The sequence below is a fragment of the Ceratina calcarata genome, unplaced genomic scaffold, assembly GCF_001652005.2.
Source record: "Ceratina calcarata isolate Rehan_Ccalc_2016 unplaced genomic scaffold, ASM165200v1 scaffold557.2, whole genome shotgun sequence".
NCBI lineage: Eukaryota > Metazoa > Arthropoda > Insecta > Hymenoptera > Apidae > Ceratina > Ceratina calcarata.
Genome location: NW_017176762.1, coordinates 756,489 through 770,391, shown reverse-complemented (window position 1 = coordinate 770,391; position 13,903 = coordinate 756,489). Strand labels below are relative to the sequence as shown.

At 41.5% G+C, this 13,903-nt stretch overlaps 1 protein-coding gene across 1 annotated transcript in view; it reads right to left on the bottom strand.

The window, feature by feature from the left end:
• LOC108629208 (neurogenic locus Notch protein-like) overlaps window positions 1–13,903 on the bottom strand; it is a gene marked incomplete at its 3' end in the record, with an annotated part of 126,567 nt that overhangs the window by 93,575 nt on the left and 19,089 nt on the right. The window contains exon 2 of the mRNA XM_026817117.1: window positions 7,874–7,952. Within this exon, the coding sequence (XP_026672918.1) occupies window positions 7,874–7,952 (79 nt within the window). The remainder of the gene's footprint in view (window positions 1–7,873; window positions 7,953–13,903) is intronic.

Genomic DNA, 13,903 nt, shown 5'->3' with positions numbered 1-13,903 from the left:
ACGTGGAACACTGAGATAACACTATACCTTTCTTACCCAGATTTTAAATTGAAACGATACATTTATATATAGTAGATAAAAAATTACTCTTCTATATGGAACATAATTTGATACAGATAGAAGACAACATTCACTAGTTTAATTAATTTGGGTAAAATGAAAGATCGAAACTTGAACTATTGTTTAATTCAACTTGTATTAAAATCGTATATTTTGCAAATGCTATCGAGCTACCTTAAGTCAGTTCATAATTGGTTCAGCTGCATATTTGCATACGATTCGTCCAGGAAGCAAACAGCGTGTTCGGTCGTAGGACTAAAAAAAAGCAGGAAGGATAGGACGAGACTCGAATCGTTAGTCGTTCGTTTCTAATTGGCGCTAAACGACGATTTTTTCACCCCGGGGGATGCACCGTGATTACCCAGTGTCCACGCGAGTTTCCTCGAACAGAACCATTACTGTGTATGACAATATTCGCGCTGGCAATCAGCACATCGGTGCGAGAGCGCAACGGTTCCGTTCGCTGGACCTTCATTATGCGCACCATCGCGTCACGTCGCGTCGTCGACGTCTGCCAGCAGCCACTAACGAGGAAAGAAGACTCTCCTCTGTGACCGGGACAGTAAGTTGCAAGTGCTTACGACTTACGGGATATGTTCCAGGCCACTACTAATGCCAGACGCATCGCCACCGGAGGCTACGGCTGTGACTAACAGAAAGTAATAAACGAATCTTCTCGAATCTAATATTCACGTCAATTGTACATACCAACTAACAGTTCGTGGATGACATGTGTCTCCAAAATATAAGCACAGAAAGATCAATTCAGAAAGATAATAACGAATTAACGCACGTTGCGCACACGACGTGCCTTATATTTTTACTATTACGTACGTACATACGTTTCGGAGGGATGAAATTAAAAAAATCATTTAGTAAGATCTACTAATCCGATCGTGAGGAGCCAATTCAGCAGATCCTCGATGCTGTTTTAATACAGGAAATTGAACAGTGTAACAGGTCTATCAATTTATCGAGCTCTCTCTCTCTCTCTCTCTGTCCACGAGTGAAAATACCAGCGAATCGCCATGATGAGTTCGGCTTTTCACGAGAGTCGAGTCTGGTACTAGGTATTCGTAAATAACATGTTACCGAAGAGGTTCCCGGGAGGTTCTGCAAACATCTCACAGTACCGCTCTCTTATTCCGCTGTACGCGTTTCTCTCAAATTTGCCTTCCCTAAGGACTCCGGTTACCACCCTTCCGCGATTTTATTGTTGGCGTTTTGCTTCTGCAAACACTCCTTCGATCGCTCCTTCAAATGACCACGTATTCCGAGAAGCGTTCGCGATTTCTCTTAGAACGTCGTGAATTCTGAGACTGATGCTTCTCTAGTATCTAACCTTTCAACTTCTACACAACTGTAGATAATCAAATTGACTTTGTTAGGAATCTCTTCTACGAAACGAGAAGTTGTCGGTCGTTTCTTTTTCTTTTAAGCCAGTCCTGTCCCTCGTCGAGTCACGTACGCGTACATCGTACATACCGCCCACGAAAATCGAAACAAGAAAGCGACAGGACAAAGTAACGCGGCGGGCGTTCAATCGGTCCGAACCGATGTCGCATCGCATCGGCACGCGGCGGCGTCTGCTGACAAACAAGTCGCAGATAATTAGAGCAGCTTATTGATAGGCGAAAGGGAGAGAGAAGATGACGAAGAAGAGCAAGAAGAAGGCGAATGTCGCGACTGGCTCCCGAGGCAAGTGTGGTAGAATATTGTTCGATCGGACGAGGCGCAGCGACGAGGAGAAGGAAAGAACAGCAGACGTCCGCACTTGAATCTATCTATGCGGATGTCTGAAGGGAAGAAAGGAACACGGAACACCGGTCTGAAAGGGACCAACAGAGAGAGAAAGAGGCAAGGGACAGGAACGAAGAACAGAGTCGGAGTGAACGATGTGAGAGAAGGAGATAAGTACACTGCTGCTCACAAGTAATTTTATCATTTAAAAGCATTTCTAAACAAATTGCCAGACAAATCAAACTAATTTCGTATTATCGAATATATGAAAACGAACACCTCTTCTAAATTGAATTTATTGTATCATTTTGAATAATATTCTTTAGTTGACGCATGATTACACGATATAATTGAAAGAAGTTCAAAGTATTTTAATCCATTTCTTAAATTGCTTTCAGATCTCTTAATAACATCGAAATAATTGAAACAATCTTCTAATAAAATTTTGTACCGACATACTCGTTTACCCAATAATATCTTATGGATGATCGATAGTCAATTCGTTTCTGGAGATTTGGAATACAATAAACATTTTGTTTAAAACTTGTGAACGGTAATGTACGCGGTGGAGGGACGAAGAGGGCGTCGTGCTAGTGAAAAGAGAGAGGAAGTGCAAGGGGACCGATTACCGGCGAAGGGAGCCGAGGGGTCCACGAGGGGTCCGACGCATGCGCGGCGGGCGTGGGAACGCGCGCTCACGTTCAGACACTCTCCTCTCTCTCTCTCTCTCTCTCCCCCTCTCTCTTTCTCTGTTCACCCAACCCTTCTCTCATTCTCTTTCGCTCCCTCGAACGTGTACCCTGGTGACTCTCATTCTCTTTTTCCGCGCTCGATAGCGCGCATTCGCTCGCTCCAGGGCCCGCTATTCATCCCTCTTCCTCCAGCTTGGGTGGCGTCTGGGCGAGGATCCCCGATCACGGCCGAGCGCGCACGATCCAAGGCCCCGCGGGCACGGAGTTATTCCTACCCAGGGGTGCTCAATATCTGGGTGATCCTTAATGCAAATAGGGAGACATATTGCATCCCTCCCCTCTGCCGAACGTGTGAGCGTGAAAACATTTGCTCGAGGAAGGATAAGTATTTTTCATGTTACATCCAGACGAATAAAACATATCTACTCTGTTATCATAGTTGAAGATCCTACGAGTTTAGAACGAGTAAGATATTTTTATTCGCGTAGATTTAATAGAAGGGTGAATAATTTTCCATAAATCGAGTAGACTAGCATAATTGCAAAGACAATTAGAAGTTAGATGAAGATGTCTATGTAAATCGTGCTGATTTAGAAGAAGATTTCATGCTTAACAAGTGTCTAGATGCTACATTTATAATAATAATATACACGGACGTCTGAGCAGAGAACAAAATGGCTTTAAATGAAGCACCACGCTACAGTCGCTGTACTGTGCTACAGCGAGGTGGTCACCGCAGGATGCTTGACGAGAGAAAAAGAAGAACGGGTTATTTTGACAGCGCGAAGCAACCTTCGTCATCCTCTGTCGATCGCGTCGCATCTCCTAGGGGCCCATTCACTCGTAGAACAAAGGGGCCACGAGTCCTCGTGATTTATCTTCGAATACAAAGCGGAACGACTCTTCTTAATTCGAAATAATATCGTGCGGAGTTGATCGGAATTTTTACGCCGGTTGAAAGCTGCTAGGAATATGGTTGCGTTAAGAGTATGGTTGTTAGGCACTGTCCACGACGTTGGACATAGAGACTGCATCATTCTCTGTACGTGTGTAACGCGTCAAGAGAAGATAACTTCGTAAGAGCGAACGACGTTGGAACATTTCCCGACAGAACAGATGGCAATGATTGCTGCTAATGGTACCCCATCAATTCGCCAGCGTAGCCGAGCGCTCAGAGGCCGCCGCGCCGCTGCGCAGCAAGAATGGGAAAGGAACCGCAGCGAGATTTGTGACATTGAACAAGAACGGAAGTGCGCAATTCCAGTTTTGATTTCGCGTAACGACGGCCGAATAAGCGTCACGCGCACTTCTTATTCTTTTTAATTTTCAAGGGTGCGTATACAGGGTATGAATTCAAAGTATGAGCGTACACATTCGCAAATGATGAGTCGACAAATCTTCTGTATGCGTAATGCTTTTTGTGTTGTACAATTAATGTAATAGTGGCTACAAATAAATACCGATAAATGAAAGTTGCTCATTTTCCACGCTCGTTTTAATAAAGGACGCTATATGCGTATCAACTGCTTCCAAACAATAGAGAAAACTTTCTGCACAACGTGCAAACGTAATTGTAACAAGGGTGCCCTCCAACAGGATTTTCTTGTTCCTGAACCTATCCCCTCACTGTGTGGTCTCAAAGATTGAACCGTACACTTTCAAAGGAAACCGTGTACGAAGTAAACGTGCATGCCCTTACAATGGTACCACCCTGCGACTCGTCGTAAGGGATGCGTGTGCGTGGAGCCATCCATCATCGTGCATATGTTGCCTCGTTCGACGAACCCTTTTCCTGGGTACAGGTCTACAAACGCAATTGATAAAAGTTTCCGGGGTTAATAGTCACAGCTGCGTACGAACCTTCAGGCCCAAGAATTCCCATAAGCGAATTTTAAATAGAAAGTTTGCAAATCTTCGAAATGTTTTGCATTGCATCGAACAAAATGGAAAATGGTCAGAGATGGACAAAATGGGCGAATTGCCGAGAGAGTGAAGGAGACCGAGATAGAAAAACAATATTATTTTTCCGGGCAAACGAACCCTTGCCGCGTCGCGTCGACAGTCTTCGGTAGGTGTTCGGTTCGGTTCCGATAGGAAATCTATGGGGGTCACGTGCCGGCACACGTGACCAGTCTATACGCGGGGCGCATCGAGAAGCGCATCCGCGCAAACACGTATGTAACTGTGACCGTGCGCAAGTGCGCAAGCATGTAGATCTGTGCGTTCGTACGCCGTGCGCTCGCGGCGACACGTGTGCGTCTCTGCGAAGAAGCATATGAATGTGTGTACAGTAAGTACAGAAAACGTTAGTCACACATTAACATTTAAGTATCGATTCCTAGAATTGTGAGTTACTGAATGTTGCATTAGCTTCAGCATTTGGCTTCAGTAACGACTCATTAAACTACCCCAAGCTGTTGTTTCAAAACACTGAATTAAGCTTTAAAAATCGACTATTCTCGAAATAAAGTGTGAATTCACAATATCAGATAGAGCTACACTTTTTGTGGTTACTGTACGTGGACAAACACAATCACCCCAGGGGTGGTTTCCGCCCTATTGTGCAGGGATCCGTCCATCCGTTAGCAGCAGCTTTAATTCACCATATTGTCAAGTGGCACTAGTCAAATTTGTTATTGTATTGGATTATGGTCGTTTTATGCGGGAGCTTCGGACATTGATGAAACACGGGGTTGAAACTGTGTACAGCGTGTGATCAACTACTATCTGATATTTTTTTCTAACCAATGAATATAGTTATGAATATTTAAGTAAGAAATATTTTATAATAAAATTCAACAATCATATATTACAATAATCCTTTCAGTGTGTATAACTTAATATGTTAATATTTAATAAGATAAGCGTTACAAAGTAGATGAAAAATCGTAATTGCATTGTCTTTGTTTATATGGAATTTTATATCCAAAAGATATTGTTTTAAATGAAATCAAAACCAGAGCACAGCAGATTTCACCTTTTTCTTTCCAAAGAGGTACTTGACGACCCGAAAATTTTCTCATATAAAGATAGAAACTGTAATTCCGTAAACCCATATTTTGCACTATTTCTGCCTGGTTATCGATAACACAGAGCAAAAAACGTCAGACTCTTACCAACAAATATTAGAAGAGTCACATGAGTACCTCAACCTCCTAAGAAATTAATTCAACCCAAATAAAAAAATTGATAAAATATGAAAGGCAAATAACTAAGAATGCGTAACTACGTACATTAGTATTATTCAATGCATATATCTATGTGACCAGTGAAAAGGCAGGAAATTTTGAAAAGTTGTGACGCCAAGTGGATACCATTGCAAAATGGAGTTAGAACTGGGCAAGATAAATTAGTGGTGGATCAGGTTCGTAGGCGGTACGCATGTCGGCAGAGAGTTCTAAGATAAGAGGATAATCAAACGGGAGATGAAATAAGAGTAGAAGGTATGAGTGGAAACGGTAGAGTAGAGAAACCGGAAAGGTAAGGCTTAAGGATTACAGAGCCCAAGGTTACGGGTGCAGAACACCATCTCGAAGTCGCAATTAAACCTAATATCTCGGGTAGGCTGCTACCACACTGATTCGCTGTACGCTACCATATGTAGAAGCTTGACGACGAGGGAAGTTACAGGGTTCAGGCTTAAGATTAATCGAATTTCACCGAGGCTGTAGTTCATTTATTTCGCGTGCTACTTATGGCAACTACAGCGCACAACATTAGAATCAATCATAGAACGTCTAATGATTTGATATTCCTGTGCAGTAGAAAACGAGCACGATCGTATCTTGACAAAGAGCTCGCGATTTAACGAGTACAAGTTTAAAAAAGATCATCCTAAGCCTAAGCATCAAACGATTTTCCATAGTATTTTAATACTTCAATCGAATCGCAAACGATCTCCGATAGCTCCGAAGAATAAACACTCACATTTGGGTTAGATTGAAATAGAGCATAAAGTGGTTTGCACGAGCATAGAGGCATAACGTTGCAGAGGAATGGATATTAAAAAATTCAACAGACGTTCTGTTACATCCGCCTCGATTTGCATACAAAAATAAATTAATTGTCAATATTTTCCTATCGATAGCCACCGGCTATCCAACCGGGGTCTTAAATAAGCATAAGAGATGATAAAACGTCCGCGTATTTTGGTCAATTTAAGGATTGAGCGTTTCGCTCGATATTCTCGATCGGCGGGTTCCCGAAAATTGACTACCATTTGCATACATCGACGGACGTTAAGAGGGTCGAACGCGTCGAAGCGGACGCGAGGTGTCGAGGAGCGACCGGTACAAAAGAGCGAAATCCGCGAGAGGTTCCACGAGATAAAGGCAATTTAGATTCGACGCCGGGTCACGACTGACGACTATTACCGGATCCCTGGCCCATCAAGTTCCATTCCGTCCCATTTCGTCTCCGACGTCCCGTCCCACGCCATTCTCATTCTCGGTATTACTGAAATTTATTAATTTACGTCCGCCATCAACGGAAGTGCAAAAGCCGTTCGGCGTGGCTGATTTTTCGTAAATTATCTGTTTCACTGACTGTTTTACAACGAAACTACTGCACACGTGTGCGTCTCACTTTTCCTTATTACCTTTTAACAACAATTAATAGACAAACATTTGTGATTGAACTAAATATAAAAAAAAATGCACACTGTTGACGCTGCACGTCGACTGACGAGGTTTTTTTATTAAATGTTTCTTCTATTAAAAATGAATTTTGTTCAAGTATTATATTGGCCATTATTATCTATGAACTTTTGACATTTTTGAGGTAGAACTATAATTCCATCGGAATAGAACTCATTTTCACACTAATATTACTTCTGATATGATGGACAAAATACAAAACTGTCTTCACAAAAATTGTAGACTGAAATGTCACCTCTTAAACACGCATCAATATGACGCAATCTGATTAGTGTTGCCCGATATACGACATCAAACAACATCTAGTGACAAAAATCTCTTAATACTTTTCCAACTATCCAATGAATATAGGATCCATGAGTTTATCTGTAAGATCGTGAATTTGCTTGGACGTCTACAGTTACATAATTAAACACCAATCAAGAATGCGAATTTCGATGCAAGAGATATGAATTCAACAGTTATACGCTTGACGCTTATTCGATTTGTCTATCTTTTACCCGCCGTTTTCCCTGTTCCTCATCTTTTTCGCGTGGGAGGCTACGAGACGTTCGGTTCTCTCGACTTCGCTTTTTCTGTTGCCAGATAGTTGGCGGACAACGCGATTCGGCACATCGTTCCAAGTCGAATAAGCGCGTTAAACGGTGGAACGATTGATAGATTGATAGAACCGTAAAACGTATATCGCAATAAAGCAATTAGACGTGCGGTGAGAATGTGACTTACTGGCAATGCGACTCGCCGCGCGGCGACGACACGCAGACTCCGCTGTTCTTGCATGGACTAGGCGAGCACGACACAAAACCTGGAACAATTCAGAAAAATTCTGATTAATACCAGAAAATGTTCGTTCAAATTCCAGTTATAATATTTAATTTATCGGATGCATTGGCACATGATAATTGCAATCTACGATTATGTTACATGAGAGTTCGTCTGTTAGTTAAATGAAAGAAAGTGGTGCAACGTTTCTTCCGATGACGTAAGGCCGTCATCCATTGTATCTTCACATTCGCGACAATTTGCACGGTAGCGCTCCGTTATTAGCGCGAGCGCGAATTAATTTCGCGGACAAAGCAGGAAGGAAGGCGTAATTCAAACAGCGGCTTTCTACTGGCGATGCAATTTACTCTGGAATTGAAACAATTAGAGCCATTTCTCCCCCCGATGTAGATTATTGTGCGAGAAGAGGAAACAGTTTCGTCGGTTACGACATTGCGCTGAGCAAATACACACCAGAATCCCATTTTTCTTAAAACTACCATCATCTGTTCCTCAGTTACCGAATCATTCTGAATTTGTTCACAATGTTAAAAATAATTTTGAATATAATTCATTTCAATTGTTTTTCATCTTCTCTTCTCTTTTTTATCTACTCTTATCTTATCCCAAGTCTCGATCATCAGAGTTGTTTCGAGTTGGTGAACGTACGAAGAGAGGCGAAATTTAAGTATTAAAATATGCTAGTTTATGCTTTGAAATTTCTTAGTTGCTTCGTGCGAGCGTGTTAATCTTGTCTGCTAATCGTACTGAACGATGGACGGAAATTCTGAGGATTCGCGCTAAATGAGACGATGGTAGTCTGCATTGAAATTGCGTTGTCATGCGATACGTGTACGTGTACGCGAAGCGCGTCAACGACAGTGAAACGGAGCCCGCGAACCGACAGAGGAAACGGAGGATTTGTCACGAAGGCAGTTTGGTTTAACTGATCTCATCCGTCTTGTCTGCAGACGTTACGTCGCGATTTGCTCTTCGTCGACGACAACGGAGTTGTTCGTTGCACGTGTCGATCACCCCCCTTCGTCTTTCTCAAAGCGGATTGAATCATCTGACCAGGCCAGTGATCCCGGCTTCAATATTTAAATTCGACGCTGAGTAAAAAAAATTCTGGCGAACTTGCACTAACCATACGTTCTTAGTTTTATGATCGTCAGATATTACAAATAAACATTCTGATAAATTTTTTAAAAACCAGGGTTCGATCTCAGTTTTTAAGATGTTTGCATACAAATTTTGTCTTGTTCGTAAATATGTTATCGATGAATCTTTTATAGAACTCACGATAAACGGATAAAGAACAGCATAATTTTTCTAAATCCTAGCCAATTTGTAAATCGTGGATTAGACTAAAATATTAACGTAAACGTTTTAGTATACGCGGTTGCGTGTTGAGTTGGTGGCTAACACGAGAAATGTATGCCATTAAAATGACATTTATAAACGTTACGAACGAGTTTCCGCGTCCCACGCGACGACATAAACAATCCTAATCCTTACGTCACAACCTTTATTCTCTTAACATCCTCTTTTTTTCTATGTCCTGCTATTAATTACAAATTAAATCGTATTTTATTACACGTTGCAAAATGCGTTCTCATTTGACCTCATCTCATATTACAAAGGGCTCTTGACTCTTAACAAACTGCACGTATATATACCGAGACGAAAATCTTTTGTCAAGAACTTTTGCAGAAATTAATTTTACAATTAATTAGATTGTAGCTCAAGCATTCGTAATTTGCACACGTGTTCATATATAGTATATGAAATTTGGGGCTTCTTATGTGTGTTAAACAGTTATTTCGATAGACATTATGTGCATTAGTCGCGTGTGTACTTCATACGATGCTGGGGTCACGTTAATCGACTTTTAAACATACGTTCATTCCCGAGCCTGTGATTTATCGCGCACACTTATTCCAAGTTCGACATTAATGATTCCGACGAAAACGAATATGAACATTAGAACTGAATGAGTTTTCATTATTTTCAACTTGATAAAGTCTGATGGAAATTGAAATACTGAACAGAGAATATGATATGTACAGCTTGGGACAATGATTCCTGGCCAGCTCTAACACATATGTTAATTTCCTTTAGGGGGACCAGATTAAAAAACAGAAATCTATTTTTTTTTCTTACTACAAATTCGACACTCGATCTAAAAAAGCCCACTTTAATCCCTTGGAACACACTATAAATTAATATTGATTGATTTCTAATATATATGAAACAACTGGATTTTGTAATATTTCAATGAATGTTCAGTGCATTCATAGTTTAAGGCTGAAATGGATACAATTCTAAGGTAAGAACCAGAAATAATGTCGGGGACGTACGGATTGAATTAAAGGCGATCACACCAAACCCTGCACTTGATTTTTTCCTTTGGTTGTTTATTGCACGTGCGTTAGTTGCACGTGCAAGCGTTGGATCGTTTCGCCAACTCGTGTGAAATTATCCAAGCCGAAGTGGTTTCCGGCAATGGTTAAGCAGGATGCGCGCGGGTGGTGTTTCCTCTCTAGTAGTTCGGGTCGCGTTTTACACCGCGAGCTGGTATAAAGGGTCTCCGCGATATTTTCGCTCCCTTAAAGGTTGCCTCCTTTTTCGCCGTCCCCCCTCCCTCGTTCGTTCTATCCTTATCTGCGGCGTATTCTTCCAGCCGGGATAACACGAAAGTTCACTTTGCACGGCGTGTCAAAGGTTTCCCCCAGAGGATCCGTTTCTGTGTTGTTCTCTCCGACTGGCCTCCGATTTAATTGCCGACGCGATAAATGGATTGGCACGTTGCGCCAAAAATCGTGCATTTGCAATAGAAGACACACGTGGTCGAAAAGTATCGTTCATGTAATAAACAAATAGTCACATCAACCAAAGATTCAGTCTCAGAGGAGTAAACAGTTTTTGGTAGAAATATTGGGTTGGCAATTAAATGATTGCGGATTTTAAATAAGAAATCTATCGACAAACTCCGCAATTATTTAGTTGCCAACCCAATACAGTCCCGTTGTTGTGAGGGTAATTGATTACTCTTGTATCAGCGCTCTTTCAAATACAAGTACACAATTCATAATTAACAATTTTAAAGCTTTTAACTTGACAATTCTCTTGACTGTGCGCGCTTCCCGAGCGAGGTTGAAGCACGCGGCTCAACGAGTCATTAACGAATACCAAAGCCGATTATCATCGCGACGCGAATGAACGATTACGCGGAGAGTTACACGCGGCCGGGCGATAACGCGATAATAAATGCGCGGTGTACAATCGATGGACCGGAGATAGTGGATGGACGATGCGCGGGTGCGTTCCATCGCACGCGTTGCCAACGGTGATTTCGCAAACGCGTCTCCATTGATACAAGAAACAGGACGCGTTGCGTGGGTTCACGTAAACGCGATCTTCCCTTAACAGAGACCACGCTGGGTGTCGAGAGGAAACGTGGAAGCGATGAGAAACGCTGATTGCATATGTCGCGATAGTTATCCTTTAAAGTGCATATTCGTTTTATTAACAGACGCGTACATACTTTCACGTAGCAGAGAAGTGCTACGAACACTGAGGGTTTTATGACGGTACCAACATTATTTCAAACAATTTCTATTCTTAGACATCTGTCTTGTACCTAAAGTAACATTGAACTAATTAGTTATGCAGCCGTTCAGGTTCACTTATACAATCGTCCAAGCATGTTTAGAGAAGGAAAAATAGCAATAAAAGAGACTGGAACATTTAATGTAAGTAACATACAGTGAATATCAGAAGATATGAACTCTTCCAGGATATCTGTATTTTCAATCTAAATTTTAGTTAACTCGTTCCTGACTCACGAGTTCCAAGACAACCATAATCCCACATTAGAGTTTTCCTAGTAACCGAGAGAAGTTCAAGGAATTCCCTCTATCAATGAAACGAATCTAATTGAAATTCAGGATTGGATCTGCGTCGAAGGAAACAACACGGTGTCAATGTCATAGAACTCGCATCTCGAGTTCTCTTGAACGAGAAAAATCCATTTCTCTCTCTCTCTCTCTCTCTCTCTCCCGTTCTCGGTAAGAATGGCACACGCGTGTAACCGTGAGTGTGCGTATTTCTTGGAGGATGAACTTCGACAAGGAGGGATGTACTTTCAATCAGCGTGGGCGACGAATTCTCGCTTAGCCGAGTCTCAGCTCGCGAACTCGGCTCGAATCCGCCCACGTATAAATCAGGAGCGATGCGGGCGTGCCCTTAAACGCTATTCCAAGAACCGAGGTTAAATACTGAAAGAGCCTCGTGCTTGTATCTACTTTACCATTCAATAATAATTATTCAACTGAGCCCTATTGAGAAATATGTAATTCTAAAACGATTCTATGATAGGTTTACATCTTAAGAATTTATCGTTTATCTACAGTGCATAAAGAATTTGTATACATGGACACGTATGCAAAAGTAGAAACCGTAATGGATAAATAATTGAAGTTATTTCTTCATCTGTCGCTTAATCTCACGTTAACACACTTATATATGTACGATATTCATAATACTTATTATTCATACAGTAATTCAGATCCAATAGGTACTGTGAAAAATTGATAGCAGCTGCTTTGACAAATCTTCTAGTCTAGGGGACTTATAGAAGGAATTAGTGGATGAATCATTGGATGCTGAAGCGTGTAAATTCAATTTAAATATATACACACTTGGCGTCAGGTTATTGTACTTACATATACCGTACATCTAGTACACAGAGCGTATGCATTAATGGAGGCGGCCAGTGCGAGTCACGATCTCGTGGATTACGTAATCGGGTTGCAACGTATGCAACACACCGCGCACGATACCGGCTTGATTTACACCGATCTGCTTACTCAGAGATAGAGACAATTTTTGTGGTAATACTTGGCCAGGTCGAGGATCTATTTTTATATTCGTGACTTTCGAAGAAACTTATTACTTCTCATATTATGGCATACAATTGATAATATGAGATTAGAATACGAACAGAATCGAATGACGATATTTCAAAGTACGGAGACTATTTCTAATTATCATGATTAATTGCAAACCGCTTATAATTCTTTGACTATTTTCCTTTTACCTTTTATACCTTTGGTCAAAACTCTTGATTAAAAAATAGAAATATTCTATTATGTTTTATGTTATGTCACAAACAATGAATGATAATCCGCTACTTTGAATTAATTTAATTTAGACCGTACGAGGAAAGGTACGGTTGCGCAAGGAGTCTTTGAAATGTTAAACGTGAACTGGCGTTGCTAAACGAGCGTCAGAAATTTACGCCGACGCCAGGTATATAATAACGATGGCGACAGAGAAAGAGAGAGAGAGAGAGAGAGAAAGGAATCGAGTTTTCGTCTCATGGAAATCGCGAGGATGTCGGTCCGGTATCGCAATTAGTAAGCGTTCACGGAACAGACATGCGATACAAGAGAAAAGTTTCTCAGACTGCATACACACACACACACATACGTACACTCCCGTTCAAAAGTAGACTGCGGTTCTCGTTAATTTATTTTGCGCGCTAGAAAAATTCAGTAATTTCAAATGATACTTCATACTGATTTACTCTATATTTCTCAATCAATGAGTTTAATTAGCTTACGAGTGTTGATCTAGAATCGTGTGAGGAATTATGGGAACTCTGTCAACTAATGGCCCGAAGACTGTCTGGGAACTGGCGGACAGGAGTGTACAGTGTATTAACTAAGCCGGAGCGTTGCACCTTGCATACCGCGTTCTGTGTGTGAAACGAGATTCGCTTCGCAATGAACGAACGAACATTTGAACCTTTGCGTCATCGATACCTATTCAACGATCTCGGTTGATTCACTGTAGACCGTAATAGTGAATGAACGAACCTGACAAGAAAATCTGCCAAGGCTATTCGCGAAGAGCTGCTCGGCGACCCGCGCCGATTCCTCATTCACGACAACTTCGAATGGAAAATACAGCGGCGACCGTTCCGCAAAA